Genomic DNA, 15,363 nt, shown 5'->3' with positions numbered 1-15,363 from the left:
CTGTCGAGCAAAGGACCCCTTCAGCCACGGGGCTCAGAGCCCTGGAAAGACTGAGGAGGGAGTGAAGAATGAGATGGAGTTTGTACCCAGAGGCCTTCCTGCCTGAGCCTCCAGAGCCTTGGCTGGACTGTGGATGGAAGGAAGATGCCAGCCAGGCCCCTTGCCAGAACATAATTCCTTTACCTTGGGGCTAGGGAAAGTAGTAAGGGAGGAGGGGGAGATGATGATTGGCAAACATAGCAATGGTCCATAATTCCTCTGCACGAGAGAAAGCAGCAAAGACGAATGGTTGATTCCGCCAGGAACATGGGGATTTCACTGAAAGGGAGAATAATCCTGAAACAGACACTGCGGCATCCCATTAACCCCAATGATCATCCTACCCACAGATGCCCAGTTGTCTGCTGTCTTTCCCCCTTCTTCTCCCTTCATACAGCACAGAAAGACATGCAGCATTTAAGTCTGCATGACCCACCAATCTGAATACATACATATATATATATATATATATACATATATATATACATATATATAAACAGAAACACACACATTGTATAGAAATGTATCTGTATCTAGATAGATAGATAGATAGATAGATAGATAGATAGATAGATAGATAGATAGATAGATAGATAGATAGATAGATGTGAGCTTGAAAGTAGAGGGGGAGGGGGGAAGAGGATGGGAAATCCATCCATCTTCCAGGATTTGAAAGACTTGAAAAAGAAGAAGAGAGAAATGGAGACATTTGGCTTCCTCTTCTTCCTTAAACCTCCCAAAGGTAGCTGGAGGAGGTGAGAAAATCTATCTAGGGAGCTCTTTCCCTGCTCTCAAATTACTTCCCACCACCCTACACTCATAGCTTACACCTCACTCCTTCCCTCTGCCCTGTGAGTGAAGCCAACTGGCCAAGGGATTGAGGATTTCACCCAAAGACTATTCCAAAAGGAGAAGAGGAAGGAAATGGTCCAGACTGGAGTAAAGATTTGAACAATTCCCACAACAAAAATTCAAGGCAAGCCATTTACTGATGGAAGAAGCAAATTTACCCCCATGCCGTGTCAGTCAAACCCACTCTATCCACCCCCCCCACCCCCCACATAAATTTCTTATAGATCACTTTCTCCCCTCTGCTCCCCATCCCCCTAACCAATTTTCTTGCTCTTAGAACCATTACAGTTGGTGCTAAGCTACAGCAAGGTGGCATGGCCTGAGTCATCATGGTCCACACTGTTGAGAATGGCTGTCTGGTCCTCAGCAAGCTGGCGATGACACAGGTCTGAGAGGCGGGCAAAGGGATCAGGACGAGAGTGTCTCTTCTTCTTTCGGAGGCAGACAGCTTCATCGGGCCACAGTACCTGAGAGTTAGGAAGTTGCTGAACCTGGGAAGCAGAACCGTCTGAAGAAAAGAGGAAAACAAAAGAGACGCGTGGTTGGTAGGGAGGTTGGGAGGTAATATCACATATTCACCTCTCGCCTTTCCCAACCAAGTCTTCCCTGAAGACTTCTAGCATGGTAATAAAAGGGTTAAATAAGAATTTAAGAAAGCCAGAGATTTCTGTAACACAGAGCTTTTCTTCCCTGATGTAGACAACCAGTAATCCTACCCCACTAATACAAGTGAGATTACATAAAAATATAGAGAACATAATTTTTCCCACTTTACAGTCTCTGTGAATCCAGGTGACAAGAATATTTGAAACAAAGATGTCTACACCCAGGAGTATAAACATCTTGAACTGACAATTTCAAAGAAGTCAATGCTGATATGACTCATATCAACCCTAGCAACTAAGCATTAGATTTGACACATGAAGTACTGATTTTTCACCCTAAATCCACAATTTATAAGTACCATAAAACTGGAAGGAACATAAGAGGTTCTTTAGGCAAATTCACTGAATCTTTTCACCATCTTGCTCTATGAATCATAGAAGTATGGAATCTGAGAATTAAAAATGAATCTCAAAAATTATCTAGCGTAGGGGCAGTTAGACGGCCCAGTGGATAAAGCACCAGCCCTGGATTCAGGAGTACTTGAGTTCAAATCCAGCCTCAGACACTTAACACTTACTAGCTGTGTGACCCTGGGTAAGTCACTTAACCCCAATTGCCTCACCCCCCAAAAAATTATCTAGTGTAATTGTGACCCACGTAGAGGGGATCCATTAATCCTCTCTACAAAATCCCTAACAAGTGGGTATTAAACCTACGGAAGGAAACCATAAACTACAGGAAGGCAAGCACCAAGTCTTGTCTAGACACTGTATCTAACCCAGCACCTAGGATAACATTCTTCAGTATTAAATTAGACTGAGTCCAGCTTCCACTGCCAGAGGCAGGGAACTCACAGCCTTACAAAGAAGCTGATTCTATTTCTAGACATCTTTAATTGTTAGAAAGTTCTTTGTTTTGAAGTCAAAATCCACATCCCTGTAACATAACTTTTGGTTCTAGTTCTACCCTCTGGGACCAAGTATATTAAGTCTTTTTCATTATAATAGTATTTTATTTTTTTCCAATTACATGTAAAGACAATTTTCAACATTCAGTTTTTGAAAGATTTTGAGTTCCAAATTTTTCTCCTTCCATACCTCCCCCCCAAGACAGCAAGCAGTCTGATATAGGTCATACATGTGCAATCAAATAAAACATTTACACATTAGTCTTGTTATAAAAAAAGAAAAAAAAACAAAAGGAAAAAACATGGGGAAAAAAACAAAAACTGAAATTAGTATGCTTTGATCTGCATTCAGAGTCCATCAGTTCTTTCTCTAGATGTAGATAGCATTTTTCCATCATGATTCTTTCAGAATTATCTTGGTTCATTGTATTGCTGAGAAGAGCTAAGTCAACTATAGTTGATCATTGCACAATGTCACCATTATTGTGTACAAAGTTCTCCTGGTTCTGCATCAGTTCATCTAAGTATTTCCAAGGTTTTCTGAAATCTGACAATCAGATTAAGTCTAATCCCTCTTGTCTATGACAACTCTTCAAATATCTGAATATGATTATGTGTTACACACACATGCACGCGTGTGCGCAAATGCGCACACACACACACACACACACACACACATACACACAAACTCTTCTCCAATCTAACTATTCCCATTTCTTTTAATTAATCCTCAACATATGGGATTGAGTCCCATAATCATCATTGGGATATCTATGGGATTTTAGAAAAGTAACTTCCCCTTTCTGAGCCTCATCTGTAGAATGGGTGTGACTAAACTGTAGTGAAAGAGAATTAGTCACAGACTTCTTAAGAAAGATAGATCCAGGGGCAGCTAGGTGGCGCAGTGGATAGAGCACCGGCCCTGGAGTCAGAAGTACCTGAGTTCAAATCCAGCCTCAGACACTTGACACTAGCTGTGTGACCCCGGGCAAGTCACTTAACCCCCATTGCCCCGCAGAAAGAAAGAAAGAAAGAAAGAAAGAAAGAAAGAAAGAAAGAAAGAAAGAAAGAAAGAAAGAAAGAAAGAAAGAAAGAAAGAAAGAAAGAAAGAAAGAAAGAAAGAAAGAAAGAAAGAAAGAAAGAAAGAAAGAACGAAAGAAAGAAAGAAAGAAAGAAAGAAAGAAAGAAAGAAAGAAAGAAAGAAAGAAAGAAAGAAAGAAAGAAAGAAAGAAAGAAAGAAAGAAAGAAAGAAAGAAAGAAAGAAAGAAAGATCCCCTGAAGATTACTTGGTTTTTAATCATCCTCCCTCAAAGGAGTACTTTGCCTAACCCATCCCAGAGGTCTAAGTGCATGATTCTTTCAAGTTCCAATGCAGGGATTCTTAACCCTTTGATGTCATGATCCTTTGGGCAGTCTAGTAAAGATTATGGACACCTCAGAAAAAAATTTTTTTTAAATGCATAAAATAAAATACAGAATACTGTTAGGAAAACAAATTATATTGAAATTCAGTTCAATAAACATTTATTAAATACCTATTATGTGCGAGCCACTGTGCTAAGTGCTAGGGATACAAAAAGAGGCAAAAGACAGTCCCTGCCCTTATGGAATTCACAATTTAATTGGAGACACAACATGCAAACAAATATATAGAAAGCAAGCTATATACAGGATAAATAGGACATTTTAAAAGAGAGAAAGGTCTTCAATTAGGAGGGGTTAGGGAAGAAGTCCTGTAGAGGTGAGTTTTTAGTTGAGACTTAAAGGAAACCATAAATATATATTTTTTGAAAAAAAAGAAATATCTCATAGACTCCAGGTTAAGAATCTCTAGTCTAAATAAACAGATATTGATTCACAGTCTCCCTTAAGAACTCATCCTAATTTATCAAAAGTCAATGGAAAAAAATAAAATGGCTAGTAAATGTTAAAGGAGCATTTTTCTAGAGTCCCAAGAGGTACCTAGACTTGTTAGTCTTAAGGCTAGACTTCTGATTACTTTTGACCTCTGTCTGGCATGCTCCCAACCTTACTGGGTAAACATGGACCATGATCCAACAAAGGCTAAAGAGAACACACCATGGAATAAAAATGAGCAACCCCTCTGAAATTATGTGAATAAGGGAAAGAGAACTTGAAACTATCTCACAATATTTCCCTCAAGAATAGAAAAGATTTGTACCAATTCCCATAATAATAATGAAAGTATTGAAATGCTAGGGAAGACAGAAAAGCACAGGGGTAACTGTCAGTTAGTCAATAAACCTTGATGAACCACTCTGCTAAGTGTTGGGGATACAAAGAGAGGGAAAAGACAGTCCCTGCCTTCAAGGAGCTCACAGTCTAATGGGAAAACAACACACAAATAACTATGTACAAACAAGCTACATACAGGATAAACGGGAAATAATCAACAAAAAGAAGGCACTAGAATTTATAGGGGTTGGGGAAGTCTTCTGGTATAAGGTGGGATTTGGGCTAATATTTGCAGCAAGTCAGGAGATAGAGAAGAGAGAGTATTCCAAGCATAGGGGACAGCCAGAGAAAATGCCCAGAGCCTAGGATGAGGGGAAATTTGGAAAATTCAGTTCTGAGGGAATCTAAAACCAGAATTCACAGTGACATAATACCCAGAAGAGGGTCTCAAGACAGACAGACTAGACAGTGGAAAACAGAATCACAGAATTTGAGCATAATGGAGTTGTTAACTTATCTAGTCATTCTGGAGAGCAATTTATAGCATTTTAAGGCTATAAAACCGTGCGTACTCTTTGACCTAGCAATAGCACCACTAAGTCTGTATCCCAAAGAGACTCAGAAAAAAGGGGAAGGGGGGAAGGACCTACATGTACAAGAGTATTTAAAGGAGCTCTTTTTGTAATGACAAATAATTGGAAATTGAAGGTATACCCATCAATTGGGGAATGGTTGAACCAGTTGTGGTATATGATTGTGATGGAATACTATTCTGCTACAATAAATGAGGAGCAGGATGCTTTCAGAAAAACCTGGGAAGACTTACATGACATGATGGAAAGTGAAGTGAGCAGAACCAAGAGAACAGTGAATACAGTAACAGCAATATTGTACAATGATCAACTGTGAATGACTTGGCTGTTCTCAGCAATACAATGATCCAAGACCATTCTGATGGACTTATGATAAAAAATGCCATCCATCTCCAGAGAAAGAACTGAAAGAGTCTGAATGCAGATCAAAGTATACTTTTTATTTTCTTTATTTTTACTGGGTTTAGGTTATTTTAGGGTTTTTTGGTCCATGTTTCCTTTTACAACATGATATGGAAATGTGTTTTACATAACTGTACATGTATAACCTATATCAACTTTTTTACCTTCTAAAGGAGGAGAAAAGGGAGGGAGGGAGAGAATTTGGAAGTCAAAATTAAAAAAAAACAAATGCTAAAAATTGCTTTTATGTAAAACTGGAAAAAAATAAAATATTTACGAAAGAAGAAAGAAACCTCAGCTGCCATCTATCTAGTCTATTCCTAGGTAGTATAGTAGATAGAAAGGCAGCTAGGTGGCACAGTGGATAGAGTGCCAGTCCTGGAATCAGGAGGACCTGAGTTCTTTTTTTTTCCAGGTTTTTATTTATTTTTATTTTTGGTATCTCAGATGCCTTTATTTTTTAAATAATAAACATTTTTATTTAAAATTTTGAGTTCCAAATTTTATTCCTCCTTTCCTCTCTCCCTTCCCTCCTCCCTGAAGCAAGAAGCAATCAGATATATAGGTTATACATGTGCAATTATCTAAAACATTACCACATTAGTCATTTTGTATAAGAAAACTTGAATAAAAGAAAAAAATGAAAGAAAGTGAAAAATAGTCTGTGTTCAATTAATTTCAGTTCTTTCTTTGGAGGTGGATAGCATGCTTCATCATTAGTCCTTTGGGACTATCTTGGATCATTGTATATCTGGGAAAAGTTAAGTCATCCACAGTTCTTCAAACATTATTGCCTGGACATGAGTTCTAATCTAGCCTCAGATACTTAACAGCTGTGTGCCCCTGGGCAAGTCACTTAACCCTGTTTGCCTCAGTTTCCTCATCTCTAAAATGAGATAGAGAAGGAAACAGCAAACCATTCAGTATCTCTACCAAGAAAACCCCAAGTGGAGTCACAAAGAGTCAGACATGAGTAATGAACAATAACAAAAAAAAAAGGTAGATAGACCATTGGACTTGGATTCAGGAAGACATGAGTTAAAATCCTATCACAGATACATACTAGCTTTGTGACACCGGACAAATCACTTCCACTTCTGCCTGCTTCAGTTTCCTCACCCATAAAATGGAGATAATAATAACCTTTACTTTGAAAGGTTGATACGATAAAATGAAATAATTATGTAAAAAGTGTTCTGCCAACCTGAAAGCACTATATAAATGTTAGTAATCATCACCACCACCACCATGATCATCCTCACCATCATCACTATTGTTATTGATGCCTAAAAGGAATCTTCACTATAAAACACCGACAAGTGTGAAGTGCTTGAAGATTTTCAAGGAGAAGGAAATCTCCACCTCTGAGACAGCTCATTCCATCTTAGACAGTTCTCAGTGTTTAGGGTTTTTTTTTCCTGACATCTTGGCCTAAATGTGCCTTTTTTACAACTTCTACCCACTGCTCCTGGGGCTGCCCATTGGGGCCTAACAGAATAAGTCTAATCCCCCTGTTCCACATGCCAGCCTTTCAGAAATGTGAACACAGGTCTCTTGACCCCTTTAACCTTTTCTTTTCTCATCTAAACACCCACAGATCCAGCAATTGAAAGAACAGGACTCCTCCCGTTAACTCACCGGATCGCTTTTTGGATTTCGAGGAGCCCTTGGTTGACTTTTTGGGCTTCTTTATCCGTTGGTATTTCAGAGCTTCAAGCCTCTCAGGTGCAGCAGAATTCCCGGGTGTAGATGGATGTGTTCTGGAAGGGAGGAAAGACAGATAAATGCTGGTCAGCATGACCTACTTTTCCCTCAGGAGAAGCGAGCCTCTCAAAGAGTGAAGTTGATTGGCCATCCCATCTGGAAGCAGAGGGCAGTTCTGTGGAGGCCAGGGTCTCCTTGCCATCTCCCGGACTCCTGTCTTTCCACTAAAAAGACCTCCCCACGACCATGTCCATCTGCACCTCCTCTCTCCCTTCCTGTGCTTGAGGAAGGTAGAGAATTCTGCACCAAGTGCCAACTTTTCATGAACCCCAACTCCAGTAAATTCCTGTAGAAGGAAACCAAGCTGTGGGAGAATCAGAAGGTCCTGAAAAGGAGAAACCATGACTTTAGCACAATGAGTGCCCCTCCAGCACCGCCCATAAGCCATGAGGAATGAAGGGACAGAGAGGAAAGCAGCTCCAGTGTCTCAAGTTCCTGGAATACCTGTTAGGAGAGTCCTCTAAGAGAAAAGGCAAGAGGCGCAGTGAAGTGAATGGCAGGTAACCCCAGCCCAGATGACTGGCATGCAGCGCTGTGCTCCTCCTTCCCCCAGCCTCCAGAGAAGGGCAGCCCCAGGGCTAAGGGAGAGGCCAAGGGCTCCCAAACCTGGTCCCTCGAGGCTTCTTCACATCCACCTGACTTTGGGATGCAGAGGCAAGCAGCCAGAGGCAGAAACCATCTATCAGATGCCAACATTTCTCTGTAAGGGGATCCCCTTAACCCTTTGCTGGCCACAGCTAGATGTCCACGTTAAAGGGGAAAAAAAGGTGGAAGTGGATGGTATGAACCAGAGGTCTCTGGAAGTCCTATTCATGACTCAGGGAGCTGGGTGAGGGAAAGGGATCAATAAGAACCACAAACAACAATAACTAACATATATTGGGCTAACATCACAACAACAAACTGCAGCAACTCACACATATAAGGGCTAACAATACAACGATAACTCACGAAGGCAGGGCCAACAATACAACAAACTACAGCAGTTCACACATGTAAGGGTTAACAATACAATAATAACTCACATAGATGGGGCTAACGATACAATAACATACAGCAGACAAGTCAATATAGCACTTGACGATTTTGCAAAGCTCTGTTCCTCGCCACAACCCTCTAGGATAGGAAGTTAACATATTATAAACCCCATCTAACAGAAGATGAAACTGAGGTTCTGAGAAAGTATGTGACTTGCCCAAGGTCACACAGTTAATAACCACCTGGAACAGAATTTAAAGCCATGTCTCCTGACTCCAAGACCATCATTCTCTCCACTATGTAATTATGTTTTTTAACCAAAGTGTTCCCAATTCATTCATCCCACTACCATTGGCAGGTGTCTATTAAGCTCTGCTATGTGAAATCACCTGCCCTGCTGGAAGGCTCGGCAAATCCCTTGGCATCTCATATTATTGTCACTACCCAGTGAACACCCAATCAGTAGTGGTTCCAGAGAGGTCAGGGAATATGGTGGAAGTGAGGGAGGGCCTTTTTCTGCCCCCTCTCCTTCACACCCATGGGCCCATGGGTTCTGCGACCTATTTCATAGTTAGAGAAAGGACTTGATCTAATTGGAATCTGTAACCTAAGGTGATACAAAGGGAATGGAGATGAGGGTCTGCTAAAGCATGTTTAATCTACCCAGAGTCTGTAAAAAAGAAACAACTGCTAGTTCACTTAGAAGGAAATCAACCGAGGGATTGAAGGGGAAAGGGTCCACAAGTAGGGGGAGGCAGTTTTCTCCTGATAGTAATGGGCGAAGGAAAAGTTCACAGGCCCAGAAAAGTATAGAGATGGAAGGGTCCTTAGAGGTCATCTAGACCCCATGTGGAGTTGAATAATTGAATGTGAGGGGTAGAGAAAAATTTGGCAGTAACTATCTGATTTGGGTACTATTTTATATACCTGTATATCTGGGGTTGAGGAAAACTTTCTCAGGCAAAAAGGGGTCACAAGGAGGGAAAGTTTAAGAAGCCCTGATCTAGTCCAGCAATGCTATCTGATGATAATCATTCCTAAGAGTCATAGAGCCTGGGGTGGGTTATATTGTGCATGTCCACTATATCTCCCCATGACAACATTTGTAGAGGTAAAATCGGGCTAAAATGAACGTCAAAGGCGGTCTAAAAGGGAAAAGTCAGACACAAACTCATAATAGGAAGCTAGATGAATGTGTATTACATTGGGGAGGAACAATTCTACCTGCTTTGCTTACCAGGGAGGTGTGGAGTTCCTTTACGATCTTACTGAATTCAATTCAGGAAGCATTTATGAAGTGCCTGAGATATACAAGGCCTCGGCAAGGGGGCGAGGATATGATGACCATAACAAAACAGTGCTTCTGCCCTCAGAGCTTGCAATTTCACTTCTGTCTATGGCTTTGTTCTTTTTTCTTTTTAATGTACCCACTAATACAGACATCTTCTAGGGATCATAGATTTGGGGCTGGAAGGGACCTTCGAGGCTCTCTCATTTTATAGATGAAGACTCTGAAACACAGAGATGCTAAGTGGCTCACCCAGGGTTTCATAGCAGGGACTTGAACCCTGACGGCCTGAGGTCAGATCCACCATTTTTCCCCCTGCACCATTTCCTTGATGTCTACTTTGCTGATTCAAGGCACAGCCAGCTGGTCACCAAGAAGAGAATGAAGGCAGAGAATGGCACCGTTAGGGGGTACTTTGGACAGCTCCTAGCCTCATTTTTTACAGATAAGAAAAATGAGGTCCAGACCATGGAAATATAGAAGCTAGCCCAACACAGCTCTATAAGTTTGTGACAGAGCTAGACATAGAAATCACACTTCCTACTACAGGTCCAGGACTTTTTATACTCCACCACATTCAGGATCCTGCTGTACCACCCTCTGAGGTCAGCTCTGATACCAATATCTAAGCATGTGGCAAACATACACATGTACCCACTAGGCCCAGATATTCCATTGGAAAGAGGTAATTTTGCTTTGAGTATAGGCTTTCACCCCAATTGTTCAACATTCTAATGCACAAACCCACCCCTTTCACAAATACTTGGCTAGGAGGAGGAGAGATGAGTTTGTGAACTCCCACAATAATGTCCTGACATCCAGTAGCCAGGTGGCACAGTGGATAGAGCACTGGGTCTGGAGTCAGGAAGAACTGAGCTCAAATATGACCTCAGACATTTATTAGCTGCATGACCCTGGGCAAGTCATTTAACCACCTCCAGTTTCCTCATCTGCAAGATGGAGAAAATCATAGCACAACTCCCAAGGTTGTTATGAGGATCAAATGAGATAATATATGTAAAGTGCTTAGCACAGTAACAGGAACTACATAAGTGTTTACTATTATTATTATTATTATTGGCTATTATCTCCACAGCCTTGACTATTTACCCTACCATGATTCCAGCTCTTTCTTAGTTTTGGTAGTTCCCTAAGTTCCCATACAGTTGTAACTGAAAAGGGAATCAGGAAATGTTTGAAGAGGTACAAGGTATAAAGATAAATTAGAATCTAAATATAGGCTAAACATTCATCCCTAACCCCACATTACCATTGCCTCTGAAGGAGAAGGAGAAGGAAGCCCTTCCCTTTCCACTGGTAATCTTGTTTCCCTGGCCTGAAAATCCTGATCAGAATCAGTCTTCAAATTAAAAGATCATATGGTCTGATTAGGCAAATGACAGTAAGTGGGACAGTTTTGTGCATAGTATTTTCCACATCTAAATGAGAGTGAGTCACAATGCCATAAGGGAAACTAATAAAGAGGCCCATCCACAATTACTATAGATTTTCCCAAATGGGCAAAACTAAAAGAGGAACCGTAGGTTCTTCAATTCAACAAACATTCACCATTTTTCAGACTAAATTGGATCCCTCTTCAAATTATTTCCCCCATTAAATTCAAATGCTGATCCTCCCAAGAGGAAAGAGGTCACAAACTTCACTAGAGAAAAATCTGACCTGAGTGCCTTCATATCGTATTTGTCACATGGCTCATCATAGTCACAGAAGACACTTCTGTGACAACAGCAAGTGTCAGAGTAGACTGGGGAGATGGAAAATTGGCTGATGTTCTATCTACAAACATTTCTGAGAGGCAGTAGTATACTGATGGGTATGCCCGTTCCCACCTGTGAGACAGCCATACTTGAACCATTCCAGGATGCCTGTTGTCTATGTATTTCCTCTCTTGGTCCTGGTCTTGAATACTAAAATATAATGGGGCAAGATTCTTTGGGACCACTGATTGCAAGAGAAAAAACTAGGAGAGCTTAGAGGGGGGAGGGGTAAAATAGCTACCCACAACAATGACAAATTGCCCAATAAAGACAAAATAAACATGTTCTAGCCAAGATCAGCTGCCCTGTAGAGGCACCTGCCTGAAGCGCTGGAAGGTCTTTAGAAATCAGTTAAGCAGCTTACAGCTTTTCCTGGAGAGTCAGTCCTTCCCAGCTGCCCAGCTCAGCCCTACATAAGAATCTGGAGACATTTAGAGAGAGAATTGAAAATTGTATTCAACAAGAATTTATTAATTTTCTACTCCTTACTGAGTACTGTGTTCAGCAGTGGGTATCCAAAAAGGAAACAAACCACAATCCTTTCTCCCAAAGAACTTACAGACTCACAAATGGAAAAGCTTTCAATTCCTGATTCATCTTGGAGACAGAACATTTTAAGGAACTTTGGACAAACAACATCCTACTCTTGGGCCAAAACTATCAAGAGACAAGACCTCAACAAGTGAGTCCAATCAACATGGATTCCAAATCTGGTCTCTCCAAAGAGAGAAGCACATCACATCTTACTTCTGACTTCAGGTAGCCTGAAGTCTCCATGATATCTGGGAAACTTTAAGCAGCTCTCCTTTTTATAGAGCAAAAGTAGACCAACACACAGAGGAAGGTTCTAAATCTTCAATTTTTCCTGATCTTGCAAGAAATCTAGTCCACATGGAGCTCTTTGAAATTAGATCCATAAGCAATAGACTGAAGGCCCCAGTGCTTCATTTAAAACCTCTATCTCACTCTTCCTATAGCTCCAAAGAAGTTAATATTTTCAGCTGCCCTCTCTCCAAGCTCTCCTAAAGTAGTTGAGGTGGACTTTAAAAGTTAGGGAAGCCAAGCTGAATTCTACTTAGACCAAAGAGAACTTTTTCAAAGACTCAAGGCCAACTCAGCATGGCACAAACTATCTTTTGCGTCTCCCCCAGCACCAAGACAAGAGGAAACTGTAGAACACCGATATACAATATTGACTCTTCTTTATGGCTCCCAAACAACTTAGAAGCTAGCCTAGCAGCCTAGTTTTATAGATAGGGAAACTAAGACAGAGAAAATGTAATTGTTCAAAATAAAGCTTAAAAAAAAAAAAGGAATCCAAGAGTTCAGGTGTATAGTCCCTCGAATAACCACAGAGCGGTATCTATCTGATGAGTGTGTGTGTGTGAGATAGGACCAAAGAACAGGATTTCCTGATCTCAAAATCAAGGACTTTGTTATAGGATTAAGAAAAACAGGACTTCTTAAATCCCAAAATCTAAGACTCAGTCACAGGATTCAGAAAAAACAGCTGATGGCTTCTGGCTCCTTTCCAAATGAGAGGTCATACTGGAGTGAGTCTGAGGGGTAGGGTAACATTTATAACTGGCCCTGCACCCAGCCTTGGGAACAAGGATGGAGCAGGCCAGGATGATATAACATGAAAGGTTCAGCCAGGACAGGTCTTTCATGTGGTTTATTGGATAATGTAATGGGACCCTAGTTGGTAGAGAAAGAACTCTCATGTCTGCTTCTGTCCAAACTGCTAGGACATGGCAACACCATGGTCATGATTAACTCATACAGGAATTAGGAGAAGGGAGGCTGGGAGTTGGGGGTGGGGGAGGGTGCCACTGGTAACAGAGAGTGAGCTGAGAAAACAGCATACAAGTCTATAAAAATGACTGATCCACACTATGCAATTCCCAACTCCCCTTTTGGATATACGAGTTGAAAAGAAAGAGGGGAAGGAGAGAGGAAAAGGGAAAGGAACAAAGATGGAGAAAACAACCACAGGGCTGGGGAGGAGGAAGAAAGAGGGAGAGAGAGAACGAACGTACGTAGACAAGAGGTGTCACAACTTCTAATCAAGACCAAGTGGAAACACATGCACAGCATGAAGACGGCTTTAAAGGGGAACTTAGCGGCTAATAAATGGCTCCAACAGCTGCCACTCCCCAGGGGAGTCTCAGAAAGTAGGAAAGTGAACTTGGCTCCTGCCCCCCCACCTCCCCACCGCCCCACAGGATCATAAGGTATCTAGCTTGGGAAGGTAGCAAAGAGGCTGTCCTAGGCTGGTGGTGTCTCCTGGGTAGAGAAGAGAGGTGGTTGAGGGAGGGGAGCAGAGAGGCAGGGTAGAAAGCATTGGCATGCTCACAAACCCCATTTCTGTTTGCCACTACAGTGAGATGGTATCTCAGCTGTCTCAGATCAGCATGGTCTGAGGAGGGCATGATTGGAATTATCAGCAAAGTCAGGAAGTGGGACTGTGGAGGGGCAGTCAAGTTACTTGAATCATTTGGAATAAAAGCAGAGCTGAACCACTCTGGGGAAACTGTAGTGAGAGGTGAGGTGGTCCCCATAGGCTCCAACATTCCAAGGGATGTTCTGGAGCAAGAAAACTAGGGGATCACAGGGGACAGAGGGGAGGAAGGGGTGACAGTTCAATCACTTACTCAGAAGCTCTGGTACACAAGACTCCCCTGGAGCAGCAGAGCTCATAAAACACTCTTCTAGTACTAATGGCTGCATTGAACACCCAGTTGGCCCCAAACACAATTTCAGCACCCTTGGCCGCTGACAATTTTACAGACCCAGATCATAAAGAAATGGAAAGGCGGTCCACTCTGTGAGAGACGGCTTATTACTGAAAGTTATTTATCAGCCCTGAGCCCTCTCTGCTTGGAGATAATCACTCACCCTTCCTAACTCTGGGCAGAGGGGAAATCCAGGCTTTCCCTCATCAGAGTCAATAGGTTCTACAGTCTGACCACAGAGGATGCTCTAGAGAGCACTCCTGCCTAAGGATGGAAAGAAGGAAGCCATGACCAGAAAGACGTTTCTTCTGTGTCTGGTAGAGAGGGGAGCTCTCTGGCATCTCCAGATCCCTTTAAGTGATCTAAACCCTGAGGCCCCTATTGGGAGGAGGAAGCCCAGGTCTGGATAAGAAGATGGAGCTCCTGCTAATCACCAGAGAGAAAAAAGCCTCAAGTCACTCAATACCATGGCCTGCCCCACCCTCCAACTCTCTCTCTCTCTCTCTCTCTCTCTCTCTCTCTGGTTGGGTAGGCCACTAAGGTCCTATCTTATGGATCACCCAAAAGGCTCCTCCCACAGAGCTCTCTGCTGAGGGGTTTGAAGTGAGTAGCACTCCTGCCCTGTGGTGATGGGCACCTGCAAACACACCTGCCTGCTAAGAAAAAGGGCAATATACATATGACTGAGAGTAGGCTGGTAGAGGAAAGGAACACACCCCAAAAGAGTGGGAACACTGCCCTGCTGTCAGTCAGGTCTCACTACCAAGCGTCCCTGCCAGGGCCTATCTCTAATGGAAAAAGCCAATTTTGCTCTAGACCCAGAGAGCCCAAATTAAAAGGGATGAGACCAGTGACATTTCAGCAAGAAGTCCAAAAGGGGAGAGGCTTCAGGGGAAGAGCCAAGTCTTCCAGTACCTATACCTAATATTTGTTTGGAAAGTGGGACAAAGGATTAACCAAGGGGCCTGAGTGGCCCCAGAGTCTTCCAAGAATGGAGAGACAGAAAGCAGATCCCCCGCAGTCTAGATCTAAATGGTACATCCAGACTCCCAAGGGACCACTTCTACATGCTGTGAGCAGGTTGTGAGGCCTATGGGGAAGATGGTACCTAGAATCCGGGAGTCTCTCCTGGGGGCTTTGGGAAGGGGCTGCCATATAGAAGGGGAGCAATGTCAAAAATAACACTGAGGTAGCCTAGACTTCCACCTGGCAGGCTTGTTTGGGC

The 15,363-nt window shown here is 42.3% G+C and overlaps 1 protein-coding gene across 2 annotated transcripts in view; it reads right to left on the bottom strand.

Moving 5' to 3' along the window:
- Nucleotides 1–1,149: 1,149 nt before the first annotated feature.
- The window catches only part of IGSF9B (immunoglobulin superfamily member 9B), a 69,086-nt gene continuing 54,872 nt past the window's right edge, over nucleotides 1,150–15,363 (bottom strand). For both annotated transcript variants that reach the window (XM_043995548.1, XM_043995549.1), the window contains exons 19-20: nucleotides 7,234–7,355; nucleotides 1,150–1,399 (exon numbers count right to left, since the gene is read on the bottom strand). In XM_043995548.1, the coding sequence (XP_043851483.1) occupies nucleotides 1,191–1,399; nucleotides 7,234–7,355 (331 nt within the window). In that variant the 3' untranslated portion in view covers nucleotides 1,150–1,190. The remainder of the gene's footprint in view (nucleotides 1,400–7,233; nucleotides 7,356–15,363) is intronic.

Source organism: Dromiciops gliroides, chromosome 3, assembly GCF_019393635.1.
Source record: "Dromiciops gliroides isolate mDroGli1 chromosome 3, mDroGli1.pri, whole genome shotgun sequence".
In the NCBI taxonomy this organism is placed as follows: domain Eukaryota; kingdom Metazoa; phylum Chordata; class Mammalia; order Microbiotheria; family Microbiotheriidae; genus Dromiciops; species Dromiciops gliroides.
Note: the sequence above shows the minus strand (reverse complement) of the source record. Positions and strands in the feature narration are given on the sequence as shown.